The following is a 17,718-nucleotide window of genomic DNA, read 5'->3' as shown; positions in this document are numbered from 1 at the left end:
GACTCTTCATGATCCCATTTGAGGTTTTCTAAACAACTTAAAAACAGACTAGTTTGCCATTTCCTTCCCTAGCTCATCGAGGTCAAATGGCAGTGGTGGAAGGAGTAAAGAAACATGGTTGCTCTGTCTGTGTATGTTGCTGGGGGATGAAAGCTATGGATATGAGTAGGCTACTCAATGTACTGGAGATGCATATACTCTCTTCACTTTCTCCTATAGGAGTCAAATATTTCTGAAGCTTGGAATTTATATAAATGTATACTGCTTTCCTCAAATAGCTTAACCAGTAGTTGAGCATAAGTACCATTCTCTTTGGAAGTAAAACTCAACATAAAGGAAGCAATAGGTTCATAGATTTAGAGCTGACAGAGTCCTTGGGGGCCACCAAATCTAACTCCCTCATTTTACAGAAGAGGAAACAGGCTGGAGAATAAATACCCTGCCCATTCAAAGCTAGTAAATGTTTGAGTAAGGATCTGAACTTGTTTCTCTCTGCCTCCAAGCCCAGAATGTTATATCCATTATGCCACCTAGCTGCCCAATACAGATTTATCTTATTCACTAACAAAAAGATTTATAACATGGCAACAAGTCTATTGCTAATACCTATTTATGAACACAGCTGACATTTGATGGCCCATGACCAAAAAGGCAAACATTGGATCATCTACCTGGTAGAACTGGCACTAACATTACTGGATTTGTATCCCAAGGAAATCATAAGGAAGGGAAAAGGACCCACATGTGCAAAAATATTTGTAATAGTTTGTAGTAGTGGTGCAAAAATGTGGTAGCAAAGAATTGAAAAATGAGTATGCCCATCAACTGAGGAATGGCTGTACAAGTTGTGGTATATGAAGATAATGAAATATTATTGTTCTATAAAATATGATGAACAAGCTGATTTTAGAAAGGCCTGGAAAGATTGACATGAACTGATGCTGAGTGAAACAAGCAGAATCACAAATTCTGTACACAAAAATAGCAAGAATGTTCGATGATCAACTATGAAAGACTTGGTTCTTCACAAGTGGTTCAGTAATCTAAAGCAATTTCGATAGGCTTTGGACAGAAAATGCCATCTGTAACCAGAAAAAGAATTAAGGAGACTGAATTAAATCAACACATATAATGTTCACTTCTTTTTTCTGTTTTTTTTTTTAATCTCCCCCTGGTTTTTCTCTTTTGCTCTGATTTTTCTCTCAACATGATTCAAAAAGTAATGTGTATTAAAAACAAATACACTTACTGAAAAAATTAATAAAGAAATATAGTAGAATTGGTACTAAAGCCTCCTTCTTACAAACAAGATTTCTTTCCCCTTTGCCCAGATGGTGGAAATCCTAGATAAATGATGTAGCCAGGGCCCAGAGGCACCACACAACAGCTGGGTAGGAGGGAATTGCTATGGGCAATGGTGCCACTCCTTATGGGAGGACTTCCTTTTGATAGGTTAAAACAATAGAGAAAATTATGGGCACTAACTATATAGAGAACATTTAAAATGCAAATGTATTTTCATTCCCACAGGATTAAGTATTTTTCTTTTAAAGTTTAAGCACAATGACAAAACTTCTTTTATTTCTACTAGAAGCAGATATTGTAGAAAGCTGTAGTGAAACCAGTAGCCCTTACTAAGAGTCCCCATTCCACCCACATCTGGCTCTATTTAAAGCTAAATTCAGCAGAATTCTCCAGGGTCAACAAATGACCCTGAGTAAAAATAGCTTTGCAAATCTATCATGGAAAGGAAAAGGGAACAGGGGGGCGGGATGATTCACTCCAAATGGAAGTTCTAAAACCAAATTCTCATTTTAGACCAATATGAAACCAATGTGCAAACCAGGCATAGGATAAATCATCCCTTTGAAAATGCCTCTGTATTGAGTGGCCAAGCAGAGATGATGATACTCAACTCAGTCCCAGTGAAAGAGTTCCACTTACCAAGAGACACAAATTAATAAATACTCTTCTCCAGACTAGAGGAAAACCACAAAAAGTGCACATAGTCTTCCATGTATTAATTTTATAACTGAAAGAGTAACATGTCAAAAATCTCATTGGATGCTAAAAAAAAAATAACTTTTTAACCCCTGAAATTAGTTCCACAAAAACATAATGTTAGGGAAACATCATTGCTGGGGCTGGCTAGTCCCAAAGGAACAAGATCCTAGACATAATGATATTAAAATAGGGGACTGCAATGGTCAGATTTTGTTTTTAACATATTGACAGTTTCATTGTGAAATGTTATAAAATATCAGTCCATGAATTATGAACACTGTACCTGTATTTCATTTAGTCTTACATTTTATCCACTTTTAACATGTTACTTTGTTCCTCAATAAATAGCATAGATGTCTTACTTTGTTGGTTTCAATCGTGCTTCATGATAGTGAAAAGCCTGTTTGCCTTTCCTGAAAAATCAATGGATAGTGGAGAAGAAGAGATACTATGCCAGGCTTGGCAGTTCAAAACTAGGTAGTTCCTGCTCACATAGCAGGAAGAAAAAAAAAAGTAACCTAGGAAACTGGATCTACAAGTCATTAAAAGGTATATTTCTTTCATTTAATGAAATACGTATTGTATACTAATTATGTTTGAAGTACTCTGGTAGGTAGGGGAGAAGAGATACAAAAAGGTAAGTCAGAGTTTCTTGTCCTCAGGAAGCTTACTGTCTAGAAGGGGAGAGAGATGTACCCAAATACAGTGGTATCTTGGAACTTGTCATCATTTAGTTGTAGAAGGCACAGTGAGTTTGAAAACTATGAGTAATGAATGAATTTTTCCCATGAGGAATACATCTCCTGTCAGCAATCTAATCATCCCTCCCCATCAATTCCCGAAAAGGGCATGTGGGCTTCCAGTTGCAGAGAAACAAGCTAGCCCAGCTGAACTCCTACTCACTTAGTGAGAGGAACCCTGACCTTTATACTCTACCCCCTCACGTTGTCCAAGCTTCCTTGATTGGGGGCTGAATGTGGAGGCAGAAGCTATGGTCCTGTGCCTTCTATTGTCCAAGACTCTGGCTGCAGCCTAGGGCTCTGGGTTGCCCAGAATCCTGGATTTATATATCCATGTCTATCTATATCATCTACATGTATCATCTATTTATCTGTCTCACACAGCTGTCTGCTATGTTGTCTCCCTAATTAGCATGTAAGGTCCTTGAAATCAGGGACTATGTTTTTGCCTTTCTTGGTATGCCCAGCATTTATCACAGTTCCTGGCATATAGTAAGTACTTAAATAGTTGTTGACAATGATGATGCTTGATTTCAGGAGGTAGAATTAGGGGAAATGTGTGGAAGTCATAAAGACATTTCCCAACAATTAGAATTGCCCCAACTAAAGAGGTACTAAAGGGCTACAAGCAAAGGCCAAATAAACACTTGTTAGATATAGTATAGGGGTAATCCTTGTTCTGATACAGTTTTGACTAAAAGGTACCCTTCATAGGTCTGAGATGCTGTGATTTACTTGTCACCTTGTTTTATCTATCTTAATATAATCTTACTTCCACCAGAGTCCACTTCCACTGACGCCTCCCTTATAGCAGGGAGGTAATACTGGAACCTCAAAGGTTTTGCCAACTGAACATCAGCATCAGAAGGTCCTAGCAGGCTGGAAAGGCTTCCAGTTAGAGCAGACTGGGGCAGACTGAATGCCTATTGTTCAAAAGACAATCTGGCTAAGTGTAGGGGCTCACAAATAGAAGTTATAGCTGTAGCTGTTTTTGGCCACAAAATATCCAAGACCATCTATTCAATCTCCTTTAGGGACATGAGTACCAGCACTGAAAGCAAAATCAAAGACTCCTGAAGTATTTAAGTATCAGATCATAAGCTCCAGCTGGGCAAGGATCTATTTTATTGCCTTTGGATCCCAATTGGAGCACACAAAAAGGTGCTCAATAATGGTTACAGTAAAAGTGATAATGTAATAAAAAGTACAAAGGGCTATGTGAGTTCACTATTATCTTGAAAGAGATGGCCCTTGAGCTAAGCTTGGAATAATGCCAAAGATTAGACTGGAGCAAGTGAATTTCAAGATTAGACTGGACCAAGGAGAATTTCAGGCAGACCTGTGTCACCCTAGGTAAGGTAAAATCTACCTCCTATAGAAAAGCTTCCACCTAGACCATACTAACAGGGGAACCAAATATCTCGGTTTCTACTGTGAGACAAACTTTCCTCTATAACTTCAAGGCAGCAGTTTTACTTGGAACCTGGGGAGAAAGGAGCCAGAAGAGAAGAGAGAGCAATATGAAAAGGTAAGGGGGAAGAGATGGGTCTATCCATTTACATTTAATGGTTTTAAGAAGGGCCTTAGTTTAGTGTGGACCTTAAAAATTTGTCCTGGAAAGGCCACTGAGAAACACTGCCTTAAGGAACACAAAAATTCATAATCCCTTCTTTTTCATCTGCTAATGCTTTAGCTCATCAGCTTCTCATTACCCTCTCACTCTCTGATATGTGGCTCCTGGCACCTCCATTTAATGGCAGCATCAGCAACCCTCTCTTCCCCTTACCCCAGCCCTTTGATTTATCCTGTACTGTTCACTTAGCACAGTGTCAAAAGCCAGAGTTTCAGAAAGCTCTGATGGGCATAGGACACCATGTTAGAATCAATACAGGAAATTGCATTTCACCAGAAAATGTCCAAGAATGGAGTGGAGATGGAAGGGAGGAAGGAGTTAAGGGGATAGAAGTCACATAAGATGCTAGCTGAAGTTTCAATAATCACTGCTGGGGGGAGGGGGGAGGGAAATCTCAATTTTCAGAGCATCAGCTCTAAATTGTGCCTATACCTGTATAGACAAATGGAAAATGGTAAAAGGAACTTCTTTTTCCTTCTCTCCCCCACCTTTCTCAAACTCTCTCACCTTCCATCTCCTTCTCTGTCTTGGTTTCTGTCCCTGTCCCTATCTCTATCTGTCTCTCTTCCCCCTCTCCCACACTTCCTTTTCCCTCTCCCTGTTTCTTTGTCCCTGTCTCTTTCTCCCCCTCCCTCCCTCTCTTTTCCTTCTTCCTCCTTCTGTCTTTTTCTGTCTCTGTCTCCTTCCCTGTCTCTCTGTCTCTCTTTCTCTCCTTCCCTCTATCTCTCTCTATATCTATGTTTCTCTGTGTCTCATCTAAACCTGTCAAAAGCAGAAAAACAGGCCCAACTTCCCCCAAAAAGGGCACAATACCACAGAACTATTAATTAACCTGGAGCAAAAAGATCTAGTTTCAGATGCTGACTCTTCCCTTACTGTTTTGGCTCATCCTGGATAAGTAATTTAACATCTCTGGACCTTAGTTTCCTGATTTGTAAAAATAAGGGAGAATGGACTAGAAGGCTTCCAGGGTGCCTCCCATCTCCAACTTTCTGATTCTATGAAAAAAGAGTCATTAGGTGGCTTTATACCATTTACAGCAATATATACACACTGTGTGTGTGTGTGTGTGTGTGTTATAAAGGAGAGATATACCAAATGGAATCTTCATGGAAGGATTCAGGCAGACTCACACTCAAATAGAAAGTTGCTCTGATCAAAGTAGTTAACAGGAGAAAGAGTCTGACCCAATTCAACAAACATTTATATATACATAACTAGAAATATTCAGATAATGAGAGCCAGGAGAGACTTTAGAATCTACAAAACCCAGCGTTTTAGCACAGTGCAATGTTGGGCCCTTGGCTACCCTCTCCGGCACGTTTCTAATGCCGTTGGGTTCTCTGTAGCACTACTGCATACCTCCAAATTCCAGGACAGCTTTAGGAGGCTCCCCTCTAATGACCTAGCTTAGGGAGCCACAGGAACCTGAAATTCTCAGAGAGGCCCCCCTCCCTCTCTGCACCCTCACCCTCAGGAACTCAGAGCTATGTTTGCTGAGGTTGTAATTAGACCATGTTCTTCTTAGCTACGAGAACCTCTCCAAGTCTGTTAGTTGATTATCTGTATATGTCTATTAAACATCCCTCCAAAAAAATTTTTTTTAATAGAACACACACATATACATTTAATGTGAAATAAAACAGCATATGATTTGGCAAGTATATGAGAGAAGAAGGAAGTGGGCACAGATGACAAACCAGGAGTAAGGGAAAGAGTGGGTTCAGGAAGATCTGGGCTTGCTTGAATCCTGATTCAGATACTTCCTAGCTCTGAGACACTGAACAAGTTACTTAACCTTTCTTAGTCTCAGTTTCCTCATCTATGAAATGATGATAATACTACTACTTATCTCATAGGGTTGCCATGAAGACTGAATGCACTAATATTTGTAGAGTGCTTTTCACACTTTAAATTGTCAAAAAAAAAATATCCCAGGCAGGGCAGCTAAGTAGTGCAGTGGATAGAGCACCAGCCCTAAAGTTAGGAGGGCCTGAGTTCAAATCTAGTCTCAGAAACTTAACATTACTAGTGGTGTGACTGTGGGCAAGTCACTTAACCCCAATTGTCTTAGCAAAAAGCAAATGAATGAATGAATAAACAAATAAATAAATAAAAATTTAAAAAATATCCCAAGCATTTTTTGAAGGTGAAAAAAAGCAAGCATATGGGAGGAAAGCATGCATTCTAACCTATCTTGATTTGCCATTAAATTAGTGTATGATCTTGGAAATATAATTTTACTTTGAAGTCTTAATTTTCTTATCTATAAAACAGAAAGGATGAATAACTCTAAAATTTTATGAATTAAACATTCCTGAACAGTCTCATCTCCACTAGTTGTTCTTTTTCTAAAATACTGCATTTAATGACTGAACTAGTCTATCACTTAGCTCCATTCTGCCTTATATGGTCTCTAATTGTTTCACTGTGCTAATCTTATGTGCCCAATTAAACTATAAGCTCTTTTTTATGCTCCATAGCAGTCACTAGATAAATTGGAATTGCAGCATTTATGAATGAGCTCACTATGGTTAAATAAAGCTTTGCTTATCCCAGTATACATTTGGTTCATGAATGCTCCCCAATTTTAAGATTTTGCAAACATTCAATATTCACTGAATATATATTTGTAAAGCACTTACTATGTGCAAGGCACTGTGATGAAAAACAATTCTTGTACTCGGGGAGATTGCATTCTCCTGGGAAAGGGTGGGTCAGGGAGAATGACTATGCTGAAATGTAAATACAAGATAATTAGAGGTGGATGGGTACACTAACAACACGGCGGTGGTGGGGGAATCAGGAAAGCCATCATGTGGGTGATGTAAGAGCCTGCCTCCCAAGGATGTTGAAATGATAAAATGTAAACTTTGGAAACTTTAAAGCTCTATAGAAATGCTAGGTATTTTTCACCACCACCACCATTACGCCACCATTTTCACTATCATTATCATTGCTATTATTACCTCCAGCACCATCACCCCACCTCCATTATTAAAAGAAACAGAATTAGAGGCAGCTAGGTGGTGCAATAGAGCATCAGCCCTGAAGTCAGGAGGATCTGAGTTCAAATTTGATCTCAGACACTTAACACTTCCTGGGCAAGTCACTTAACCCAATTGCCTGGGGGGGAGGGAGGGGAGGAACAGAAAAAAAAAATCCTAAGGAGGAGAAAAAGAGGGAGAAAATTCCAGCAATGAGGAACAGCAATTTGTGTGAAGGCACAGACAGGCGATGGAATGCCTAATAAGTAGATCAATTTTGCTGAAATGCAGTGTTCATGAAAGTGAGGAATATATGATGAGTCTGGAAAGAGTGGTTGGAGTAAGATTGTTAAGGGATGCAAATACCAGGCTGAAAAGTTTATGTTACATCTTAGAGGCCACTCTTCTTTCCCTTTTAAATCTTACTTATATATTTAAAAAAAAAACTAAGACTCTTGAGCAGGAAATTAGCATTAGGAAGCTTGAGAGACAACATAAATACATTGGGTAGGACACTGGACTTGGAGATAGGAAAACTTAGGGTTTTTTAGTACTTATTTAGCTGTGATACCTTTTAGCATCAAGTAATTTCTCTTCTCTATACCTCATTGCCTCATCTAGAAGATGAGGGATTGAACTCAGCCTTTAAGGATTTTTTTAGGTCTAAAAACATATGATCTTAGCTTTTGGTCGGCTGAATAGAAAGGATTTCTATTGGAAAGGGAAGGAGGGAAGCAGAGGCCAGGAGGTTAATTAGGCGTCCAGGTTAGAGCCAATGAGAGCAGTCTTTACTACTACTATGAGAACAGGAGTGAGCAGCTTAAGTAGAGAGAAGGAGGCAATGAAATGTAATAAGTGTTCATATAAGTGATGTGAGAACCTAGAAAAACAGTCCCAAGACCTGTATATGCCCCCACAACAGTTATGTTGCAAATGGAAACCAAAGGAAATTTAATTTCATTGCAGCTGAGTAATTGTACCTAGCTAGTGTAGCAAATATTGGAACTCTCAGTACATCCATTCCAACATTTTGCAAACTCAACATACCAGCGAACACATACCAGATCATACCAATGGACAATGTTTCCAAATCCATCATTAATACTTTATAACCAAACTCTACTGAAACTCTGAGTTCAATGGAGCATCCACTTCTAACATTGTTTCTATGAACTAAATGCCCTGTGTAATACTGTTTCATATAACAGCATCCTTTATCAAGGAGAGAAAGGACAGTATAAGACATAGCTGGAGTCGGATCACGCTTCCAGTCCTAACTCTGCTATTCCATGTGATCCCAAGCAAGTCATCACACCTCTCTGGATATGAGCTGAAACAGGAAGGATCTGGACCAGCTGAGCTCTAATGTACCTCCTATAGATAAATTCACAAGTACTGCTCAACACCAGTCATCGTGCTAGGAAACTGAGGACACAAGTACAGAAAACAAAATGATTCTCACTCAGATGAGACTTCTAGCTCTAGATCCCATAAAATTAACAAGATGTCAAGATAGGCATGACTTTCAATACTTAAAGCACAGGTAGTAATTTCATTAATGCCATGTTTTGACTAAAATTAAAAGAAAACTCAATGTCTCAATCTTCTGAGACAGTATCACAGCAGACTTTCATATGAGATCATGCATTTTGTATTCTCAAAGAGATTAAACTATACAGGCAATCCCTAACTTGCACTGGGTGGGACTCCTATGTTATTACTTTGTAATACAACAAGCAATGAGTAAGTTACAACATTTTTTGCTTCCCCCAGAAGCTCAGCCCTATTCCCTCAGGTCTGTGCCTGAGGTAGCTTTCTGCTGTCCTAAATGTGTGTGTGTGTGTGTGTATGCTCTAGAGTTTCTTTTATATCCAGCCTCAGGCATGGTGCCTATGGCCAGGACTGCTTTCTTGTGTCTTGTATTTCTTCTCACTGATATACAGAGCTGTTTTCTTGTTTCTCCCTCCCCTACCCACTTAAAAACAAAACAAAACAAATAACCCACTAAATTATGCATTTTATTATTACCTGATATACACACACATACATACTTGCATAACAAATATTGGTATTTCTATCCACCGTCATAACTCATAACAATGTTATAAATGAATGATTCTCTGGACACCAAAAAAGGTCACAAGCCTTTAGTCCTAATGTATTAATGATGGAAGCGTTGTTCATTGAGATGATGTTATGTGGAGTTTGCAAAATGCTAGAATGGGTGTACTGGGTGAATAACTCAACTTGGCAGGGCAACTTGGTAATGGGCTTCTCTGAATTATGTTAATCCTCAGATGAGTTATCATCACTACTCCATCAGTGGATCCAGAATCTAAATATCATTACATTTCAGCTTGAAGGATTCCTCTTCCTTAGTTGATCTTCAATTAGAGGTCACTATGTGATATTGAGGGCTCCTTTAGTTGTGGTTTAAACTAGATGACCTCTAAGGTATCTTTTAACTCTCAAAATCTGTGACCGGACTTAGAATAGAATGGATTAAGCATTTATTAGGCACTTAATATGTACCAGGCACTGTGTTAAGTTCTTTACAAATATTATTTCATTGGATCCTCACAACAACTCTTGAGGTAGGTGTTATTATCATTCCTATTTTACCAAAAAGGTAACTGAGTCCAATGATCTTGTGATAAAGAGAGTCATGTGGATCACAACATAACATTCTCAGTCTTTTTTATGTTATTCACTTGCATTTAGCTTTCTTAATCATTTTCTTTCCTTTTTGATCTGATTTTCCTTGTGCAACAAGAGAATTGTATAAATATGCTTACACATATTGGATTTAACATATATTTAAACATGTATAACATATATTGGATTGCTTGCATCTAGGGGGAGAGGGTAGGGGGAAGGAGGGGAAAATATGAAACACAAGGCTATGCAAAGGTCAATGTTGAAAAATTATCTGTGTATATGTTTTGAAAATAAAAAGCTTTTTAAAAAAGGAAACTGAGGCAGAAAGAGATTAAATGATGGATTCAGTGTCACACAGTTGGTAAATGTCTGAGATTGGATTCCATAGGCTCAGTACTCTATCTGCTATACTAGCTTGATGCCAGGACTCCTTCCTAGTAGATTCTTCAAAAAAAAATCCAGTCACTTTGAAGTCAATATGAGGTAACTGATTTACACATTCTTTGGAAAGCTTTATAATGCATGGTATGGACTTCAGTAGATTAGCTCTCATTAACTTCCTGTCTAACAATGGTGGCCCAACCAACATGTTGGGAAAGATGTTGTTCTGTTTTTGTTTTTGTTTTTTAATGTTCTTAGTTTGGATACCAGTTCAATTTCTCAATGGATGATAATATCTTGGTTCCTTTCCATCCATATTCTAGAGGTTAAATTTTATACCACTTTTTTCATCACTGAAATGACACTGCACCTTGAGCATGCCCACCATTTGCTTCTCCATTGCCATTTGGGTCATCTGTAATTCTGATTTTTCAGATACCATGAGCATTCCATGATTCACAGAATCCTCAAAGATAAAATGTTGAGAGGGGTTGCTAAGAGAAAAGCTTTAGCTTGCTGCAATCAGTATAATCCAGCCCACTCTGTGATCTCAGGAAGAGAAGCTTTCCTAAGTCTTCCTTTCTCAGGGATAAGCATACCCATACTGAGTCACCCTATCCATCTATCTCATGATCTTGAGAATCTTCATTCTCCTCTGAACAAACAGAGGAGTTTACAGTTTACCAGCAGCTTTAAAAGGAAGTACTGTATACTAAACACAACACTCTAAACATAGTTCAATCACTATAGACCCATTGCCTCTCTACCTTTGGACATTATACTTTTCTTTTTGTGACAGTTGTGTTAAAAAGTTGACACATATTGAGCTTGCAATCCACTGAAATCCCCAGATCTTTTTCAAATGGACTAGTTAGCTCTACTTTCTCCACTTTATATTTTCAAAGCTGATTTTTAAAAAGTATAAGACTTACATTTTCCCCCTATTCCATCCTCTTAGATTCTGTCAACCAGTGTGTCAGTTAATCTTTCCAACTTTGGGTAAGATGCCAATTTGATAAGCATATCATTTGTGCCTATATACAGATTATGAATAATAACAGTTGACTTTGATAAAAATGTTAAACACCACTGGCAGGGGCAAGCACAGATCTTTGGGGGAATTTTGTTAACGACTTCCTTCCAAATTTACAGATGATCACAGAAACACAGATTGAAAACCAGAAAGGACTTGAGAAGTTACCGAGTCCAACACTTCATCATTTTCAGATGAAAAAATTGAGTGTGGCCATAAGCAAGGCACCTAACCTCTGGGAACCTGCTTTCTCATTTGTATAAAATCAGTGCGATAATAAAATTTTAGTACATATCTCACAGAGTTGTTAGATTAGTAACATGCATCAAGCGTTTGGAAAACACTAAAGCATCATATCAATGTCAGTTCCTATTGTTATACTATCTTAGAGGGAATCCTTTTTCCATTTGGACTCTGAGTTGGTCCTCCTCCAGGATGGTGCAAATATACTATAGCCGAGGATATGACTACCTGTCTCCTGGATTTATTTATTCTTTAATATTAATAATAGTTAGCAACTAGATAATATTTTAAGGTCCACTGAATGCTTTCATGCTACTTCATTTGAACCCTGACAAGGCTGGGAGGGAGACATTACTACGATGCTCATTTTACTGATGAGGAAACTGAGACAAGAGATTGGGTGACTAACCCAGGATCATATAGCTAGTAAGTATCTGAGGCAGGATCTGAATTGAGTTCTTCCTGTCCATGTCTAGCACTCAGTGCACTATTCTAGGAATAGGAGCCTATTCCTAGAATCTAGCAGTCTTGAGAAGTTTGAACAGAGCCATCTCTTTTGTTATAGCTTCCAAAGAATATGATGTGATTTTAAACACATACATGTAACACACATGCACAAAAGTATAATTATATTGACCGGTGAGTGTTACATGTGTGTATATTTATACACACATGTACTTTGTATGTGCATGCACAGTGCATATAAACATGTGTGTGCACTGGGCAGTTGACTGACACAGTAAATAGAATTCTGAGTCTGGAGTCAGGAAAACAAGTTTAAATCTGACCTCCAACATTTGCTAGCTTGTGATCCTGGACAAGTCACTTCTACTTGCCTCAATTTACTGTAAAATTGGGATGATAATAATAGCACTTACTTCCCAGGGTTGTTGAGATAATAATTAAAAAGTGCTTAGAATAGCACCAAAGCACATAAGCACTCTATAAAGGTCAAGTTATTATTATCATTATCACTATTATATACATATATATATATATATATGAACACATGCACATATAATACATATGTATGTGTATTACACAGAAATATATCACATATTACATATATCTATACATATCCATATATAGATATACACATCTTATTGCAGAAAAATCTTTAAGAATCAAATACTTTTTTATAAACAAAGTATGCACTTGTGAACATTTCATACCTTTGTGATTGTAAAGATTAATTCTTCTGGAGAATGTGAAAGTCTGCCTCTAGGTTTTCATATTCTATATATGGAGAAAACACTCTCAAGTTTTATGGAGATGAGAAAGTAGTCAAGTGTGAATAGTTACTTTTGGAATACAGCTTGTGGTTCTTAGAGGTTAAATAATTTGCCCAAAGAGACGGGGTAAACAGAGTCTTTTTTACTCTAGTGCTAACCTTCTATTCTGTCTGTCTCTTTCATATGGTCATATAGTTTATGATTTATTAAATGTGATATGTATGTTCATTTTATTAAAAATAAATTGAGCATCAGGCCTATACCAGGACAGCCTCCTATTATAGCCTCCTCTATAAGAGAAGGCATTATAATATGGTGAATAAACAGTCAGATTCAAAGTAGTTCCTTTTGAGGATCCATGAATCCCTAAGTAAGTCACTTAATTTCACATTGATAAAGTATGGACCTGTGCAGGAAGAAGGGGTTTCTTATTTCCTTGAAAACAAGTATGGTGGGAAAGAAAGAGGAAGAGGGAAAGGGAGATTCGATTTGCATCATTTCAACATGTAACCTCTTTCTAGGAAGATAGCGTCCAATAAATAGAAAGGTGCTTATATTTTGAAAAACAGAATTTTAGATATAATAAGGATAAGAGCTTACATATAAGTAATACTTTATGGTTTCTATGCCAGTATCTCAGCTGATTATCAAAACAACCTTCTGACAAATGCAGGACAAATATTCCATTTTTTCAAATGGGAAAACTTAGGTTAAGGGTCTGAGCCAAGTTCACAATGCAATAATTAGAAAACTAGAAACCAGGTATTCAGATTTCCAGGAAATACTATGTTTTTATCTCATCATGTTACCTCCCAACCTTGAGCACAATTCCTAAAGAAGCCTTAAATTTTACATTTTAGAAAGATGGGATGCTTAAAGCCTCAGCTGTTATGCTAACAATTGTTACCAAAAAGGAAAGTATTAACAATTTTTTTCCAGCACATTACAAAAAAGTGAAATTTCCAGTCACAAATCAAAAGTGAAGAGTTCAAGATCTCTTTGGGCCTCAGTTTCCTCATCTGTAAAAAAAAAATAAGGGGTTGGACCTAATTATCTCTGGGATCCCTTCCAACTGTAAAGTCTATAATTCTAACTGAGCAAACTTGGATCTTGACCTACACTTCATAATTTTATGGACTGTCATTACTTGCTGCAGGCTATAAAACTTTGGAGGAATGAAAGAATCCAGAAACTATAAAAACTAGAATTCAGATACACAGAAATTCCACTTAGAGAAACATAAAAATCAAGTCTCAAAACCACTTCAATGCTCTGTATCTCCATTCAGCACTAATTCTATTAATTAAAATTTCATTCAAAAGAAAATTTCAGTATACTTCCTTAAAAAAAGTATGATGTATGGAAAAAGAATGCTGAATTTGGAGTCAGGATGCCTCAGCAGGAATTCTGGCTCTAACATTTAAATGTTGTATATCTTTGGTTGTCACTTGACTTCTCTAAGGCTCAGCTTTCTCATCTGTAAAAAAGAGGAAAACTTTCTGTTCCGAGCGGTAAAAGGGCAGCAGAAAATAGAACACCTGCCTTGGAGAAAGAAAGATCAAAGAATCATAGATTTGGAGTTGGACAGGACCTGGAAATCCATTGAGTTCAACTTCCTCTTAACTCATTTTGCAGATGAGTAAACTGAGGTACAAGCTGAGGGCTGTAGGAACACCTAGTCGACGTCAGAGGCAGGATGTGAACCCAGAGCTGTTGACTCCAGTTTCACTGCCCTATCCATTACACGACTTTAACAAACTTGGCATGGATTCCACGTCCTGCCTCTGACAAATACCAGGACCCTGGCCAGATCACCTAACCTTTCAATATCCCCCCGCTACGTAACTCTAATAGTTAGTTGCAAAAGCGCTTTGTAAACCTTCAAGTGTTTGTTATACATGCTCGCTACCATATTAATGGTACTGGGAACTCTTGGCTGAAGGAACTTTAGCTACCAAAGCAAACTGGCACCATCTTTGTAACTTAGACTCTCAAGGAGAGAATAGCCTGGAGTACCGAGGGGCAGGGACGTACGGGGATTCGATCAGTCAGTCAGTAAGACGGGAACCCGAAGAAATCACCTTAAGACCTGGAACACTGGAAGAGCCCAAGTTAAAACCAAACAAAAATCGCTACCCTAGGATAGGTGCTCTCGGCATCCGCGAGTACATGAAGCAGTCCTTGTAACCTCGGGGACTTTGCCCACTTTAGTTTAAAGCAACTTCGAAAACGGACAACGCCCCGGAAAACAGCGCGCCGGGAACCCTAGTCTCCCAGCCGGAATGACGCGAGGGGGCAACTGCAGGGAGGCAATTTGAACTTGGGGGATGCCCGCGACGGAGCCGCTCAGTCCCCTCCCCGGCTGCCCCAGCCCGGGCCGCGTCCGGCCCCCTCCCTCTGCCCCCGCCCCGCCTCGGCCCGCGCCAGGCTCAGAGCATCCTGCCCTCGCGGGGGGTCGTTCTCCCCCTCCCCCCACCCCCGTCCCCGCCTACCTGAGCCTGAGGTTGGCCATGAACTCGGACATGGAGACCGAGTCCATGAGCACGAAGTCCGCCTTGCCGAACTCGAGGCTCTCTTGCTCCGCCATGGCGCGGGTTGCACAGGTGGGACCCCGGCGGCCGAGGATGGAGGCGCGGGCCGGTCTGGGCCGGGCCGGGCTGGGCTAGGCTTGGGGGGATCTGAGGCCCCCTGAGGGCAGCGAGGCTGGCAGCGGCCCGGACCGAGGCGGGCAGGGCCGGGGATGCGCTGGCAGAGCGGCACGGTTCGTGGCGGAGGCGTCTCCGAAGAAAGCCCAGACCCGGCAGTTTCCGCTCCTCCCGCTGCGGCTGCCCGGACGCTGTGGGAGACGGGAGACCGAGACGGAGACAGCGGCGGCTGGTCCCGCCCTGGTCCGGCCCGGCCCCGCCCCTGCCTGGCCCTCTTCTCCCCTTCCTCCCCCTCCCCTTCACCTCCTCCCTCCGAGGGGGCCGCCCCAGCTGGGCCCGCAGCCTCCGCCTCCGCCTCCGCCGCCCCCCTCCTTCTGCTCCACACCTGGGCCGCGCGCACGCAGCAGCGCGACTCCGCCGGGGCCCGGGGATGCGCGCGCGCCCGCGCTCGGGGCTGTCCCGCTAGCGCGCGCCCGCCTGCCCACCCACTCGAGCTCGTGAGCCGGCTTCCCCGAAGCGGCTGCGCCCTCTGTGGGCCGGCCACGCGTCTGGGCTGGGGCGGAGGTGGAGCGTCGGCTGGGAGTTTTCCAGTTTTTACTCTACTAGGGAATGTTGGGAGAGCCCTCGGGAATCAGAAGAGCCTAATTTTTAAAGTTGCAGGGGACCGCAGAGACCACATTTTACAGATAAAGAAACTGAGGCCCAGAAAGTCATGTAACTTTCCCAGTGTCACCCAGAGGTAGTTGGCAAAGGCAGGAGAACGATTCCATCTCATAACCTCCCGGAAAGAATGCTGGTCTCAGCTAAGAAAACGTGGGTCCAGCTCTCCTTTTCTCCTCTCCATCCCTTACACTGGCTTTTTGATTCTGATCAAGTCATTTAAGTGCACCAGGTAACTCTCTAAAAGATCTTCATTGGTAGAAGGAGGTTTCTGGTCCAGGAATTCCTTCTATCAGTGAAATTCCAGGTTCACTTCTTCATCCCTCAGATGAAAACTGGTTTTTGCCGGCCTCTTTAATCACGTTGCTCTTGCCCCAGTTGCCCAATAACAGAAGCTGAAGCAATGAGGAAGATTAGTTCCTTCTCCTACACTTTCAGGTTTAAAAAGAGCTTCACCTACAGCCATTCTGTAAGGCAGATAGTGCATTTTGAAACCCATTTTTACAGAGGAAGAGACAAAAGTTCAGAGGACTTAAATAACGTACTTGGGATTACATAGTAAATAACTGATTCAGGTTTCCAACTGGTTCCCAAGAATATGGCCTTTTCTTTAATGACCTCCTTCCAGCCAAGTTTTGCCTTGCTAGGTTGTATTCCTTACCAGAGGTACATACAACTCACCAGGGCGTCCTCTGGATTTGCTCCAAACCATATTGATCTCTCTACTTAGTAACTTTCACTATCACTTTTGTCTAGGTTGTGCACCTAATAATAACTTGCTAATAATAACACCATTATTTGACCTCTGCCTGTCTCATCTCTTTCACATAGAGGGGAGAGGAAATTGTCAGCTAAATTAGAAGTTTCTATCGGTCAAGAACTCAAAAGAGCAAAGATTTAGACCTTGTAAGTCTTAATAGTTTTGCTTCTTAAAAACCACCTGTTCCAACCTTCTCATTTTCCAGGTAAGAAAACTGAGGAGCAGAGGTTAAGTATCCAAGGTCTCACACAACTTTCTAAGTAGTAGATGTGTGCTACTCAAGTCCTCAGTTCTTCCCACTGAACCCCAATTACTCTCAAATCCTAGTTTATTTTCCTATATCCCCATTGCCACAGTACCTTGAACAAAGGTGGGTGCATAAACACTGAATAAATGATCAATTCATAGAATTAAATAAATTATGTGATTATATATTATAAGATCATGTAGGCTCATAGCTCTTGAGATGGACAGGTCTCTGTCTAACCCCTTCCTTATAGAGGAACAAACTGAGATGATACATTGATTGGTTTAAGGTCACGTAATTATTACCAGAGGCAGAATTTGAATCCAGATCCTCTGTGTTTCCAAGTTGAATAGTAAGTTGTCTATCTGGAGCTCTGTCTGAGATAATAGATAGAACACTGGACCTGGAATCAAGAAGACCTGAGGTCTAATCCAAACTAGCTGTGTAACCTTGGGCAAGTAACTTCATCCTGTTTATTTAGGTTTTCTTACCTGA

General features: G+C 40.3%; 1 protein-coding gene across 1 annotated transcript in view; it reads right to left on the bottom strand.

Annotated features, from left to right (window-relative positions):
* MYO1D (myosin ID) overlaps positions 1 to 15,818 on the bottom strand; it is a 376,233-nt gene extending 360,415 nt beyond the window's left edge. Inside the window, exon 1 of the mRNA XM_031967606.1 lies at positions 15,404 to 15,818. Coding sequence (XP_031823466.1) covers positions 15,404 to 15,498 — 95 coding nt within the window. The 5' untranslated portion in view covers positions 15,499 to 15,818. The remainder of the gene's footprint in view (positions 1 to 15,403) is intronic.
* Between the last annotated feature and the right edge of the window lie 1,900 nt (positions 15,819 to 17,718).

Source organism: Sarcophilus harrisii, chromosome 4, assembly GCF_902635505.1.
Source record: "Sarcophilus harrisii chromosome 4, mSarHar1.11, whole genome shotgun sequence".
NCBI lineage: Eukaryota > Metazoa > Chordata > Mammalia > Dasyuromorphia > Dasyuridae > Sarcophilus > Sarcophilus harrisii.
This window is presented reverse-complemented; position numbering and strand designations above follow the sequence as displayed.